Source organism: Fukomys damarensis, unplaced genomic scaffold (assembly GCF_012274545.1).
Source record: "Fukomys damarensis isolate Sample0158 unplaced genomic scaffold, DMR_v1.0_HiC HiC_scaffold_1, whole genome shotgun sequence".
Lineage (NCBI taxonomy): Eukaryota > Metazoa > Chordata > Mammalia > Rodentia > Bathyergidae > Fukomys > Fukomys damarensis.
The window spans coordinates 40,598,943-40,614,274 of record NW_022900913.1 but is presented as its reverse complement, the minus strand read 5'-3'; the positions used below and the strand labels follow the sequence as shown (position 1 = coordinate 40,614,274).

At 36.0% G+C, this 15,332-nt stretch overlaps 1 protein-coding gene across 6 annotated transcripts in view; it reads left to right on the top strand.

The window, feature by feature from the left end:
• Window positions 1-15,332, top strand: part of Cdc20b (cell division cycle 20B) — a 67,672-nt gene that overhangs the window by 35,925 nt on the left and 16,415 nt on the right. For all 6 annotated transcript variants that reach the window (XM_033760908.1, XM_033760906.1, XM_033760904.1 and 3 more), the window contains 5 exons: window positions 2,999-3,192; window positions 4,647-4,741; window positions 7,188-7,413; window positions 12,413-12,538; window positions 13,085-13,202. In XM_033760908.1, coding sequence (XP_033616799.1) covers window positions 2,999-3,192; window positions 4,647-4,741; window positions 7,188-7,413; window positions 12,413-12,538; window positions 13,085-13,202 — 759 coding nt within the window. The remainder of the gene's footprint in view (window positions 1-2,998; window positions 3,193-4,646; window positions 4,742-7,187; window positions 7,414-12,412; window positions 12,539-13,084; window positions 13,203-15,332) is intronic.

Here is a 15,332-nt window from a genome sequence, read left to right as displayed (position 1 = left end):
CCAAACATCACCGAGGAACCTCTCATTATTAAATCCATCTGTCACTTCTTAGATTTCATTCACCTAACTCTGTCTTCCACATTTGAGAAAGCTGACCAGTTTCTCCTTTGATATATCATTCTCTTGTTTTTTTTTAATTGACATGTAAAGCGCCTAGTTTTATATTCACTTTTTTTTTTCTGATCTTTTTTGTTGGTGTGCCTAATGCTTATTTTTTGGACATTTTTTCTACTTCAATTTTAACTGATTAATTGCTTTTGGCTGTGTTCTGTATTGTGTTTTTAGTTGTTGCTCTAGGTATTACAATGTAATTTAAATTTTTCTCAAGTGTACTTAGTTACTGTTGTGCTTTTTACACAAGACATATAAAAATATTGTAGTCGCATAGTTCTCCCCAGTGTCATGACTTTCTTAGTTTATTATAGTTACGTGTTTTGCCCCAATCCCCCCATTGTTATAACCTTTACTTTAAAAAGTAATATTTAAAAAGCATTTTAAATTTCTCAGGAGGAAAAGGATGGTCCATTATATTAACCCAATTATTTACCAGCTTTAGTATTCTCTTTCCTATTGACGGCCCCAATGTCTCCTTGTTAGTATAGTGCTTAACATTCCCACCTGTCATATTGATGGTCCCAGTTTCTCTCTTACATAATTTCCCATTAGCCTGAAGAGCTTCCTTTACCATTTCTTGCTGTCAGGATTATTGGCCAAGACTTTGCTTCAATTATTCATCTATGTTGTGATGTTTTTACTGGTCATGAATTTAGGGTTGGAAGACTTTCCTTCCCTACGTTTTACAGCTGTTGTTCCACTGACTTCTAATCTCTGATGAGAACTCTGTGGTCACATAAAACCTTGTTCTTCATGCTTTCAGGAGTTGTTTTCAATTAGACTTACGTTAGCTCTGGATATTATTCTACATGGACCTGGAGGCTATATTCCTTTTTTTTTTTTTTCTGGTACTGGGGACCAAACTCAAGATCTTGCACTTGCAAGGCAGGTAGGGTGCCACTGAGCTAAAACTCTGTTCCTTTTTTTTTTTGTGTGTGTACTGGGGATCAAACTTGGGACCTGTGCTTGTAAGGCAGATGTGGTGTCACTGAGCTAAATCCCAGGCATATTCATCTTTAAAAACCCTTTTCTCTATGTTTTGATCCAACAATTTTTGTTGATCTGCACACCTGTTCACTGACTCTTTTGTCTATCATTTGCATTTTGCTATTGAGAATTTTTCAGATGTTCTATTTTCTGTTTTAAAATTTTCATTTTATGATTTTTATGACTTCTATTTCTGTTTTAAAATTTTGTTTTACAGTTTCCATTTTCTGTATATGGAACATTTATTTTCATAGTTTTCTTCTGGGGTTTCTGTCTTTTTATTAATTTAAGCATGTTTTTCCTTGTCTCATGGAGAATTAATAGCTGCCTTAATATCTTTGATAATTCTCATATCTAGGTAATCTCAGAGTTATAATCTATTAATTATATTTTCCCATTACATATGCCCACTAATTTTGTCACAAAGAGTTTTGGTTTCTTTTGCCACCAGGGATCAAACTCAGGACCTTGCTCTTGCCAGGCAGGTGGCAGCACCACTAAGCTAAATCCTCGGCGCTATGTCCACTAATTTTGAATGTGTCCTGGAAATTATATATGCTATGTTATATTCACTCTGGATCCTATGGAGAATGTTGATATTTTTGCCCTAGTTGGGCTCACACCTTAATTTTGGCTTGCCATCAGTGAGTTGTATTTTAAATCTTCAATCAATTTCTTTTTTTTTTACTACAATAAATATGTAATTATGGAGGTTCAATAAACCCTAAGAACAGAAAAATCAATTTAATCGATCAATTTCTTAAGCTTAGACTGTTCTGGTTTGGGTCTGACTCTCCTATGCGTGGACCTGAGTCAAGGCTGAGAGCTGTGTAATGTTTCAAATCTCAGTTCATTTCTCAAAGCTTTTCCTAGACTCTACTTTGATCTTCCCCTGCACTTAAATGGTTGGAGCGATAGGCCAAAACATGTGTGAGCTTGTATACTCATGGTTAGAGGACACCTCTCTCTGGATCTCTTCCCTCACAGTCTAGCCACCCCAGCCCCCTGTCCATGGTTCTTCTGACTAGGAAGATGGTTTTCTTTCTACTTCAGTCTTGGAGGCAGGTGCCTCTCAATGACTGGCACCTGCCTTCAGGGCAAAGTCAGGAGAAAAAAAGTAGAAAAGTCATTCCTGGACAGATTGCTTCTCCATGTTTTGACGCCCTGATTTAGTTTACCCCTTTTACTTGTGTTCCAGGGTCTTCGGGTGTTTGCTTTTATATTTTGTTCAAAGTTTGTTATTGTTATTAGTGAGAGGGACGCATTATAGGGGTTTAAGTCACTATGGTAGAACTGGTGTGTGTCTTAGCTTTGTACTGGTGTGTGTCAGTTGGAACAATAGTTTCTATCATAAATCAGATAGGGTAAATTTTAATAAATGGTCACACAAGCATGATTTCTCTTAGCAGCCAGAGTTGTTCTTATTATGACAAAGTAGAGTAAGTTATTAACTTCCAGGTAACAAACGAGACACCATTCTTTCTAGATTTATTGGTAGTGTTTTTGGTTACAAATGATGGTGGAATTTTGCATATAGATAAGCTAGGTCCAAAGATGTTTCCATAATAATTATGTACTTTTACTTTCAATCATCTGTTAGATGAAGTCCATGTATCCTAATAATGGTAGATGAATCCACCATGTTTTAAAAATGCCTCTAAATAAGTGCATTTTGAGCATAAATGGTAAACATTATTGCTTATTAGACTGCAAGTCTACAACCAGATTCTATTCCAGTTTTGAGTTTTGAACTTCTAATGATCTGCTTGATGATTCTATTTTCCAGCTGACCTTGGCAAGAGATTGACGTTTTCCCCATATGTATGAATAAGTTGTTTATTGAAAAAGTTTTTGTATGGCTGTATAATTATCCTAATTTGATGTGCTTTTCTTATAGATCTGAATATTCTAGACTGGAGTTTTCAAAATCTTGTTGCTGTAGCACTTGGATCTGTTGCATACATCTGGAATGGAGAAAACCACACGGTTGAAAGCATAGACTTAAGTCCTACTTGTAATTATGTATCTTCTGTGTCCTGGATAAAAAAGGGAACGTGCTTGGCAGTTGGCACCAGTGAGGGAGAAGTGCAAGTACTGACATTTTATTTTCTCAGAATGTTTCCTGTGTAGTCACTAGATAACTGAGATTGATTTTTAATAATATATTAATATACAATCGAGAGAAACTCTATTAGATGTGTCATCAAAGCTATGGGAAGTCAGGAGAGATACCATTCTGCTCCCTCTATGGTATTTTATGAAGAGTTAAGGATACAGTACTCCAGTTTTTCACCACAATCTTAGTTTTTCACAATAATTTCATTTGTTGTTGTCTAAAAAAATCTTTTCTCTCCAACTAATGTTGAGTTTGTAGACACCCTAGTTTTGGAACTTTTGAGAGAGGAAGGTATCCTCTTGGTCCTTCCACCTTGAAGCTGTGATTAGGAGCAAAGCTATAGAAATGGGGAAATCGATCTTTTGCAAAAGGGAAGGGAAGAAAGAAATGGAGGGAGGGGTGAAGGAAGGGAGAGAGAGGGAATGAAAAAAGATTTAAGAGGTGTTACATCCGGTTACCAACTCCCCATGAAGAATGAAATCGTCATATATTACAAATAGGTACAGTACTAGTAAAAAAATAAAAATGGAGAAAAGATAAAAACAGTAGTAGAGCTGCACAAAATGAGTGGATTTCTTTTTGATAGTCTCTCTGAGGTGAGGGTTTATCAAGTTTGTATCAGTGTATCTAGTTTCTCATGTGTCATTGCTATTATCATTTATTAGACAATACTGCCATGTACCAGATGATGTAGGAGGGCCCTAGATCATTCTCACTGCTTTCTTATCTCTGCCAAGAACATTTAATGCTGTGAAAGGCATGTCATGATTTCTTTTTATACCAAACTTCTTGTTTCTAACATAGGTCAGAATATAATCTCTAGATGGTAGGAATGGGATCTCTTGGCAGTAAATTGAATTTCTGACTCTTGGAAATGTTCGGGTACTTAAGTTTTATTCATGTAGATCAATACAAAAGTTTTAGATATTGGGGTATTTTGGATTGTGAATGTGCAACTGGTAAAATTTTGCATTGTGAATGTGCAAAATCTGAAAAACTCCAAATCTGAAACACTTCTGGTCCTGGCATTTCAGATAAGAAATACTCAACCTGTGTGTTTGTTGGTAGCTTTTAAGTGAGTTTCCAAGCTTGAAATTCTCATAGTTTATAAGGATCTAGAAGTTTAATAATGATTCTTAGTCCTTGGTTGTATATTGAATCCATCTGGGAAACTTTAAAATAAACACCTCATTCCTGGCTCTACTGCACCAATTCAATCAGAACTGCTAGCATCCATAGTGTTTCCTAAACTCTCGCAGGTGATCCTAATATATGGTCAGACTTGAGAACTGTTGGTTAAAGGTTCTGAGTTTTCACTTAGCTGATAATGGATTGGCTACATTAAAAGTAATCAGCTGTCAGACCTTTGAGAGGACAGTAGATTATGAAAATGCCAATACTACATAACCGTGCTTATTCATTTTTTCAGTTGTGGGACGTGGTAACTAAAAAGCGGCTGAGAAATATGCAGGGTCACTTGTCAGTAGTTGGGGCACTGAGCTGGAATCACTGTATCCTTAGCAGGTAAGAAACATTGAGCCAGTTGTGTTTGTGTCATCAGTTGATTATGGGGACTGAGTGAGCAGAACTATAATATTTAAAAACGTTAGCAAAATGAAACAAAATAGGACAGTAGGGTTTTTATTAGGTATGATACCTCCCTCTAAGGTATGCAGGTTTTCTGGGGATGGTATATGTCCTAGTGGCCACATATATCATGACCGCTATGGGTCTTCTACATGAGAGTCTAAATTCTTCAGATAAAATGCAAAATTCCCTCAAACAGAAGGTTTTTCTGTACAAGGTAATATCTGATAAAGCGATATTTTGTGGAAACAAAATGTGTATTGCTATTGGTATCAATGCTAAAGAATATGGTAAGCTTTCTGGGCCAATTTACCAATTTACAGATTTACCAGAGTCAGAAGTGGAAGAATCCTCATAGATTATCCCATTTAATGGTTCTCAAAAGTCTATCAGAATCCCCTGAAGGCCACTTAAAACACATCACTAGCCTTACTCCAGGATTTCCTGATCTTCTAGGTCTTAGGGAGGCTGATACAGTAATTTGCATTTCTAATTTCCCAAGTGATACTAATGATGTATCACTTTGAGAATTACTGGTGCAATTTTACTGCTTTTTAACCAGAAAAGCTAAATAACTTATTACTATGATCCTACATAATTTATTTATTATTATTTTTTTCAGCTTTAATTGAGTTTATTGGTACATTTTAGGGATACAGTACAGTTACATTCATTGTTGGGATCTTGTACCTCTACATGACAAGTCTTGATTCTCATTTTTTCTCCTTACCTCTGCCCTCCCTTCACCCCCTCCTCCCCTTCCCAACTACAAACTCTTTATTTCCATCTTTTCATTCTCTCACATTTCTTTCTTTTCCCTTATTACCCTTCCCCTACCCATCCCACCTTCCCTACACCTTTAGCTCCTTTCTTCCCATTTCTAAATGTCAGTAATCTTATTAGGATCTTATGTATTATTGCAGATTATTCACACCAGGGAAACTATTCGGTATTTACACATGTGTGACTTATTTATTTCACTTAGGAGTATATCTTCAGTATCTATCCATTTTCCTATGAATGAATCTATTTTCTCGTTCTTTATGGCTGAGTAATATTCCATTGTATCTACATAATTTATTTAAATACTCATTGCTTTTATAACAGTCATTCATATCTGTATTGTTTCCTAAGATAGATTTCAGTTAGATAAATCCTAAAGTCTTTTATAATTTCTTTAAGTAGCTCAGATATAATTTGGGAATTTTAATACTTGTGGTTATAGGACAAACTTAACCACTTAGTTGTTTTAGTCAGGTCGTTTCTATACCCAACTTCTTTTTCCAGTCTGCACTGTTAAAGATTAGTTTCATTATCCATGAAGAACATGAGCAAATCCTTTCTTATCATAATATTAGCTATTTTGGAATGTTCTGTGCTATATTTTTATGTGCACAATCTTTATTTATTTATTTATTTATTTTGTATCGGGGATTGAACTTGGATCCTTGTGCTTGTGAGGCAGGCAGTGGAACCACTGAGCTAAATCCCCAGCCCATGCACAATCTTTTAAAATCCCTGCAATAATGCTATAATGTGGTTTGTCTTCATTTTTTTTTTTCACATGAATAAACTGAGACACTAGATGGCAATCATGTGGTTAGTAAGGGACAGAGTAAGGATTTGAACCCAGGTAGTCTGGTTCTAGAACCCATATTGTTAGAGTGCTATTCAGTATTGTACATAGTCTAAAAATGAAACTACACTTCAAGAAATTTTATAAATTTTTATAGAAAGTTATTCCTTAGAGAACATCAAATTATTCCCCAAAGAGTTAATTATCTTTGAAGAAGTGGTAGGATTTTAAAATCATTTTTTGGATTTAAATCACAGTAAATAGAAACCTTATCCACAGATTTTTTTGAATCCTATTGCAGTTTTCTGTGACAGTTTCAAATTCCTTTTACATATTAGTAACACTGGCAAAACTAAGAATCTATAATTTAACAGGAACATACCTGATAGAAAAAGAAATAATAAATTTCTATGTGTAATATTTACTAAAAATATACACTAAAACCATTTCATTGAGATAAAATGAAACATTCCAGAGAAAGCAATGTTTTCTAGGTTCAGTACATATATCACTACCTGAGACAATTCAGCAGTCTTCTAAATTTATCTTTTCCATGGCTATCTATATAGTGTTAAGGTCATTAGAGACATCTATCAAAGGATACATTTCAATTCCACATTTGCTTATGAAATGAGGCGCCAAGGTAGAATACTCCATTCTTCTTAGCCCAAGAAGTTCCTACCTGTAGGTGGGTCTTTCAGTAGTTTTCCTTTGGACTGTTCTGTCCTCCATGTTGTCAATGCCCGTGTAGCTGCTGTAGGGCTTTCTATTTTTTGTCATGTAAACCTTCTCTTTACTTTCATGTAGCGGGTCAAGACTGGGCCGTGTTTATCATCATGATGTTCGTGCAGCCCAGCATCAAGTTGGAACACTTTGCCACAAGCAAGCTGTGTGTGCTTTGAAGTGGTCGCCAGACGGCAGGCTGCTCTCCAGTGGCTGCAGTGATGGACTGCTGACAATATGGCCCCAGGATCCAGGTGCCCATGCACAGGGCCAGTCACTGAGAGTTGTATCTCAATCGACAGCTGTCAAGGTGAGAAATCCGATAGCTTTCCAGGTTTCCTTTTCTCAGAGATCACTGTAGATCCTTTATATATAAAAATAAAACTATTAAATAAATATTTTGAGATTTTTCTTTCTTAGTAATTTGTTTCAGATTTTACCATCAGTCTTCTGAAAGACAATGCTATTTGTACTTTTCATATATCAGATATTTTTGTTTTGTTGGCATTGGCTGAGTAGCTCTGTTATTTAAAAAAATATTTACAGCACATTGGGAATCAAATTAGGTCCAAATTCTTATTATTAATGACTTAAAATGGTGGAAAATGTACACAATATATTCTGTCTGCAAATAATATACAAAACAAAGTAAAGCAAAACAACAAATGGATGAAAAACCTAAACTAGGCAAAAGCAAGGTATATTCTTAGATGCTTTACTATTGTTTTTATTTTCTTCAATTTTGATTTTTATTGGTACATTTCAGAGTGGGGAGTTGGTACATGTGCTTAATACATCTTAATACTTAGAAAAATCCTTCCTTTCTCCTCCTTCTCTCTCCATCTCTTGATCCCTCTCCCATTTGTGAAAAATATATCTCCTTATTTGCTATTATATATATTTTACAGTTGCATTGTGGTTCACAAACTTAATTCTTTTAGTGATTCTGGTCACAAACTGAATTGGGCAAGAACCAAATCAAATTTCTCCACAGGTCAACATTGAACCTAACCATTGACTTTGATTTGGTTCTGCTTTTGCACAATTAATGTGATCTTTACTGTTGTATGCATGCTAATAATTTGTCAAACCTTGGCTGGGGCACACATGTTGAGAGAGAGCTCTCCGTGTCCGTGGCAAGTGGCCATAGACTTGCCACCACTTTTAAACACTAACACAAACCAAATATTAACATATAGCAAATTCCACCTAGTGCAACTATACCTCTACTAAGAATAGAACCGTATTCAGCAGAAATAGAATAGAATTCACTATCTAAAGATTAATAAAGCTTAGTGGTTATAGTAGTAAAGACAGAGGGGATAAAAGAATGGCAGAATTGAGCAGAATTTGAAAAATCAGCCAGAAGATGAGAAGGGAGAGAGAAAGTGAGACAGAGGATTCTATTGAGGAGTAAATGGAAATTAATAATATAAAATGAATGTAACAGAAAAGAACAAACCACAAAAACAAGAAGAAAGTAAAAACAGAAAGCAAAATGAAGAAAAGAAAGAAAAATAAGAAAAAAGGTAAAAGGAGAGAAGACAAAAATAAAAGAATGAGATAAAAGCCTCAACCCCCCAAAAAAACTATCGAAGAAAAATGAGAGGAAAAAATAGACCAAAAAAATTCCTCTGTATTTTTGGAGTTGTTTCTTTCCAGGATCTTCACTTTTGGAATCCAGCAAGTCACGATTTTCTTTGCCAAAATTTAAGGCCTGTGAATTTGGTATCTGTTCCCCCTGCTCCGGGGGCCCCACTGTCCTGCCTGTATGTGACAGACTGTAGCAACCATCCATCCTGACCTTGCTTATGTTGGTAGACAGGAAAAGCATTCAGACCACTGGTCTCTGCTGAATGTAGGTCACAGAGGGGGGGCTTCAAGCAGACTGTTGGATTTAATGCCAGCATTGACTTACAAATGCAACCCCTTCTATAAGTCACACTCATCAGGCCTGTGTTCTCACTGTGGGAGGCAGAGCTTGTGTCTTTCCCAGCCTGAGCTTTACCTTCTTAGAGGGTCTATGTCTAACGTGTATCCAATTCATGGCTGTCTCCTATGACTATCTTATATCCAGTCTTGTGGGAAGGTAACACTGGAGACTCTGAAGTGAAATTATTTGGTAGTTGTTCTGTGGCTCGGTCTTAAACAATTAATCCATTCCCCAAAGAGCACCTGATTAAACAGTCTCTGGAAAATGGCAAGCACTCCGCTGGGTTTCTCCTCCAATTCAAGCCTGCTGTGAAGGAGTCACTTTCAGAGTAAAACTCTTTGCTTGTTTTGTAGTTTACAATAGCTGTGGGCTATTCTTGGGGCTAGTGCTGCTGGCCAGGTTCATATTTTCCTTGGATCGCCTTGGATCTGCTGGCCCACCAAGCTTACCTTCTCTCCCTGGGCATTGGCCTCATCCATGATCATACTGGTCAGTTTGTGCCTCTACTTCCCCATGCTGAAGTGAGACAAAATGCAGAGCCAACATGGAGTTGGCAGCTGGAGGGGCCAGGGCATCGGTGTGAAGTTCGTTGGGGACCAATTCATGGCTCCATTATCCACGAGGTGTGGCTCTGTTGTCCAGATACTTGTTGCTTGTTGTTGAAAACAGTAAATTGACCTACTAAATGAAAGTCCTCTTTACTAAGAGTCTCTGGAAATCGGAGCAAGCCAAGCCTCCAGAAAGCTAAATATGTGGGGAATCACAAGAACTGACACTATGTACATCTCTTCACATTCACCATTAACTAGCAAATTCATGTAACTAAAGTAGACTTCAGAGTCTCACATCTGTGTCTTTTCGTGTAGCTTTTAGTTTTGCCCAAACTGCTTGTGTCTAGTAAGAGCTAGTTGGAAATAGGGTATTTAAGAAGCTGATTATTAATAAATATAACAGAGTCTAATATGCATCATGTAAAAAATTGAGGTTCATGGACTCCTGGGAATTTCTAAGCCTTGTGAAACTGAATGTAAGATTTTATGTTTCGCAAAATAGCCTTCTTTCCAACCGAGTCAAGGCTGTGGGTGAATGGTTACTTGAAAAAGATAATTAAAGCAGGTAACTATGAAGTATAATTAGACTGAAAACATATTTACCATATTTCTTAGCCAACTGTTTTACTTTGCATGTAGTTTGGCTAATTAGAGATCTTTGTCTTTCTGCTATAAATTATAACCATATTTAATTGTTAAAGGTTCCATTTATGATATCTGTGCTAATTATCTATTGCTATAATAGATTACTCCAAAACTCAGTAGCTTAAAACAAAATCATATTTTAATTTTTTGTGGATTCTTTGGGTCAGGACTTGGGAAAGGCCTGTCTGAATAGTTCTGGCCCAAGGTTTCTCATGAGGTTGCAGTCAGTGATGGAAGTTGAAAGGGCAGATGTTGAACCTCTTGTTGACCAGCCAGTCATTCTTCCCTCTTCCTGTAATTTCAGAGCTTCTCCACATTGCTTGAACTTGGTTGGTTGTTTTTACGACATGGCTTCCTTAAACCTTTGAGCATCTGGGCAATTGGCCCACAGAGCAAGGTGAAGTGGCCCTTAATGACCTACCTCAGAATTTACAGAGTGCCACTTTTACCACGTTCTGTTGATTACAAACTAGTTATAAGTCCCCCCAGATTCAAAAGGAGAGGAATTACATTCTACTTCTTGGTGGAGGAAATGGGCAAAGTCCTAGAGTATGGTTGGATGGTGGATAGTGTTGCAGCTCTTTGGAAAATACAGTTTGTTACAATCTTTAAAGCAGAGCAAGAACCTAAACCTACTCACGAAGAGATCAAAGCACAAACTCCATATGAAGGTTATTATAATTTTCCTCACTTTTAATAACTAGTCAGAAAGAAATTATTATACTCATTTGATGCTAAGTGTTATAAAAACATATAACTGTTAGGAAATTGTTAGTCCCACACTTTTGAACCTTGGAATTTACCTAAAAAATTGGCCAGAAACAAAAGACATATGGAATATGTTACTTAAAAAACAACAACAACAAATGAAATGCATAAAACAAAAAAGTCCAAAAACAACAAAACCAACCAAAACCACCTAACTGTATACAAACCATACCCAAACAACAACAACAACAACAATAAATACCACCCCCAAACCAACCTAGATCCAGCATTAGAATAAAATTAATTCACATAACACAGCATGATGGATTATAAATGATAATTATAAAAAGTATGTTAAATCATGGAAGACTTTATATAATGAACAACAGAAAGATAAAATAATGTAAACCCAATGTGTTTGCTGCTTCTTGAAGTATTTATTACATACAGAATCAAATACACAAAAATGAGCTTAGTTATTGAGATGATTGATAAGTATAGATAAATATAACTGAAATATTTGTTAAAAGATTATGTAAAGTTACTTATTCAGTTTTAAATAAAAATGTGAAATACTAAATTCTATTTTTGGAATTAACTATCATCATTTATAAATCAGTTTTATTTTCTAAAATATATAAGAATTTAAACTACATGAGATTTTGAATTGTGAGTAATTGCTTGTAGCACTCTTTACTCTGACCACTAGCTTGGAACACATGAACACAGGTGGATGAACCAGAGAAAGGTGCATTTCAGAACCAAATTCTAAGGGCAAACATGAACTATTCCAGAAGCAGAGTATTGCTCTGGAGGATGCAGTGCATGTCATTTTCAACTGTTTTGTTTGTTGGGTAATTTTTTTATATTAAAAATATCTGAAGTTATAAGTTACACATGTGTAAATACTGAATAGTTTCTCTGGTGTGAAAAACTATAATAGTACATAAGATCCTAATGAGATAATTGACAGTGTGAAATAGGAAGAAAAGGGCTAAAGGTGTAGGGAAAATGGGAAGGGTAGGGGAAAGCTAATAAGAGAAAAGAGAAAAATAGGAGAAAATGAAAAAATGGAAATAAAGTGTTTGTAAATGGGGAGGGTGACAGGGGGTGAAGGGAGGGCAGGGACAAGGGAAAAAAAATGAGAACCAAGACCTGTCATGTAAGGGTACAAGATCCCAATAATGAATGTAGCTGTACTGTATACCTAAAATGTACCAATAAACTCAATTAAAAATATCTGAAGTTATAGCAAAACTTGAGGAAGTATCTTTATTAGGTAGATGCTCTCCTTGCTACAATGGCTCCTACACCCTGGGAAGTAATCACTGCAGTTGCTCTTTGGCCAGGAGACCTAGGAGAGCTCCCAGGGCAGGGCTCTTCTGAGACTTCTGTTTACTGGAGTGTATCACATTCGTGAGCCTACCTTCTCCGAGGCTGACCTGTCTATGCTATTATTTGAAATTTTCAAGGCTATAGACTGGTGTCCCTGGCAGTCTGAGGTCCTTGCTATTGGAGGAGGAATGAAGGATGGATGCCTACATATTTTGGATATAAATAGTGGGAAAAGCATTCAGACTCCGAGCACAAATTCACAGGTAAACATATCCTCTGGAGCCTACCTTTATCCTGGTCTTCTAGAATCTTATGAAAATAATTATGATAGAATATATTACCCAAACATGCTTTTCCTTATCTCTACTGATTCCATAAAGAATTTCTGTTCTTAGAGTTTTTTTTTTGGTAAAAATCTCTTAATCTGTGAGTCCCAGATTAATTAAATTCTTTTTTCTCTGTCTTCATTTATCCTATCTTTTTTTCTCTTCTCTTTCTTTATTTTTCTTCTGCATTTTCTTCCTTCTCACTACTGCTTTGACTGCAAAACCCAAGAGTAGTGTAGCTATTCCTGGCCCATGATCATAGTTCACTTAAATTTGTTCATTGTACTTATATCTATTTGTATACTTGTTCCTTTGTTGCCATGGGATAAATGTTATTAGAACTAATATACTTCTTCTAATACCTTCATTTTAGCTGTGCGTGGAAGATGAGTAGTGGACAGTGTACTGTCTAGAATCAGTTTACATATATTCATAATGAATTAGAAATCGCTAAAATTCTATATTTTATGATCATTATTACAGATTTGTTCCCTAATCTGGTTACCTAAGACAATGGCGATTGCAACAGGCCAAGGTGCTCCTAAGAATGATGTGACTCTGTGGACCTGTCCCACTCTGTCCAGGTCTAGTGGGTTTCTGGGTAAGTGGGGGAATAAAATGCTATGTTCCTATAGTAAAGTGAGCTGTCATTCGTGGAAAAGTCCCAAAGTGAAAGAATTTTCTTCTGCTGTCTACACCCACCCCACCTCAGGGAGTATCTAGATGTGTGTTTTGAATGTGACTAGAATTGTGTATCACTTAAAATCGTCAAATCTTCTGTGATCTTGTGCAGTTTTTGAACTCCACATTTAGCATCACAATTCATCTTATTTTTAAAGAAATCCAGCAGCATGGAGGACAAGGAGACAGGTTAGACATTGTTATATGAGGGAAGGTCACTAAAAATCATGAGGCTTCCTCTGTGAACATCTGTCCTTTGAAAGCAGACTGATACTCCGTGTTTTGGTGCTTTGATTGAACTCAGGGCCTTGTGCTTGCTAAACCTGTGTTCTACCACTGACCCTGGATTACTATTCTCTCTCAGTTTAGTTTTACAAGCTTGTTGCAATTCTTCTCGAAAGTAAGGCCCATGATGGTGAAGGAGAACTGAGCTCTTACCTCAGGATGTTAAATTTGAAGTGGTTGTTAATGGTTTACATGAAATGGAAAAAATGGATAAGTAGTTTTTACTTTGTGAGACTTTTGTTATTTATAGGTGGGATGTATACGTGCCTTGCTACAGGGCTACAACATAAAATATGCTTTTGACTTGTGGGCTGTGGTCAGAAAGTTTGGGAAGAAGATATTCTAGATTATAATCATATCTTTACCAAGCCTCACCCTGTTAACCACAGTTATGGAGTAGGTAACTTTGTAGCTTCCGGGTGAGACCTAGCCTTTGAGTTTGCTTTATCAGTCCTCAGCAAAGGTGTCAGTTTGTGGCCTCACTTAGGATGGCAGGAGTATGAAGAACACACAGCTTTCATTGCCTTCAGTGTTCTTGGAACTGGGGAATTTTAAGGCCCAAAGGAGACCTTTGTCTGAGACAAAGATGATGTTTCCTACTATCTAGCAAGTTAAGATTGCCACTGATGTAAGAGAAGAACATTAAGAAAGTCTTTGCTTCTAATCAAAATGCCATTTACTCAATACGTTGTAGAAATAACTGTCTAGTTAAAAAAAAAAAGTCAAAGCAGTTTTCAAAGCTCGTTTTGGAAAAGGATTGAGATCTTTCTTTTCTCTGCAATTTCTTTTATTTCTTTTTCTTCTTCCTTTCACTTGATTTTAACATATCATAATAGAAAATGAAGTATTTTTCCTGTTATGTTTATTGAATTAATAAAGACCCTTTCTGTAGGCTTACTTTATTTTTATTTATTTATTTTTTTGGTACTCAGGCTTGAACTCAGGACCTTGTGCTTGCAAGGCAAGTGCTGGAACCACTGAGCTAAATCTCCAGCCCACCTAGGCTTACTTTAAAAATAGTATTTTAGTGCAGGGCATAGAAAGGTACATTTCAAGAACCACATACCTGGGGCTTCCTGGCAGAAATTAATGCAAATGTTTAACTTATTAATAAGAAGGTTTCTAAGTAACAATTTTCTCTGTGAGTCCAGTACTACAAGTATATTAATATTTCCTATTAGAGAACTCTGTGCCCAGTAATAGAGAAAAAAATAGCAAGAATACTTAGAGAAGGAGAGAGGTACATTAGAATTTTCCTTTGTTTTTTGCCTGGAAGTGAGCCCTTAAAAATAGCTGAAATTTCATTTATTAATTGAACATTTTCTATTTTTAAGGAATTACTTCTTGTTTCTGATAAAAATGTTAACTTTCTTGTATTTGTTTTAGGGTATTTAAAATGAACAAGTTACATGGATATATGAACAAAATTAGATTAAAAAGCTGGCTAAAGTAATTTAAAAGCATTAGCATAAGGTTTTATGTTTATCCTTTGAAAACAACTATATCAAATTGCTTTTCATTTAAATTTTAAATTAAAAAAATAGACAATGGCCCTCAAGAGAGATTCTTCTTTGCTCTGGAGTTGGAGTTTGATCTAACGGTTAGAGAACTGAACTAAGATCCTAGTTCTAGTTCTGTCACTAATTAGCTGTGTGGTCTTGTGCAAGATATTTGATATCCCTTAATCTTTTTCTTCATCTATAAAATAAGGGGACTGCATTGTTTCTATGAATCTAACTCTACCAACATACCTAGGGCCAATTCC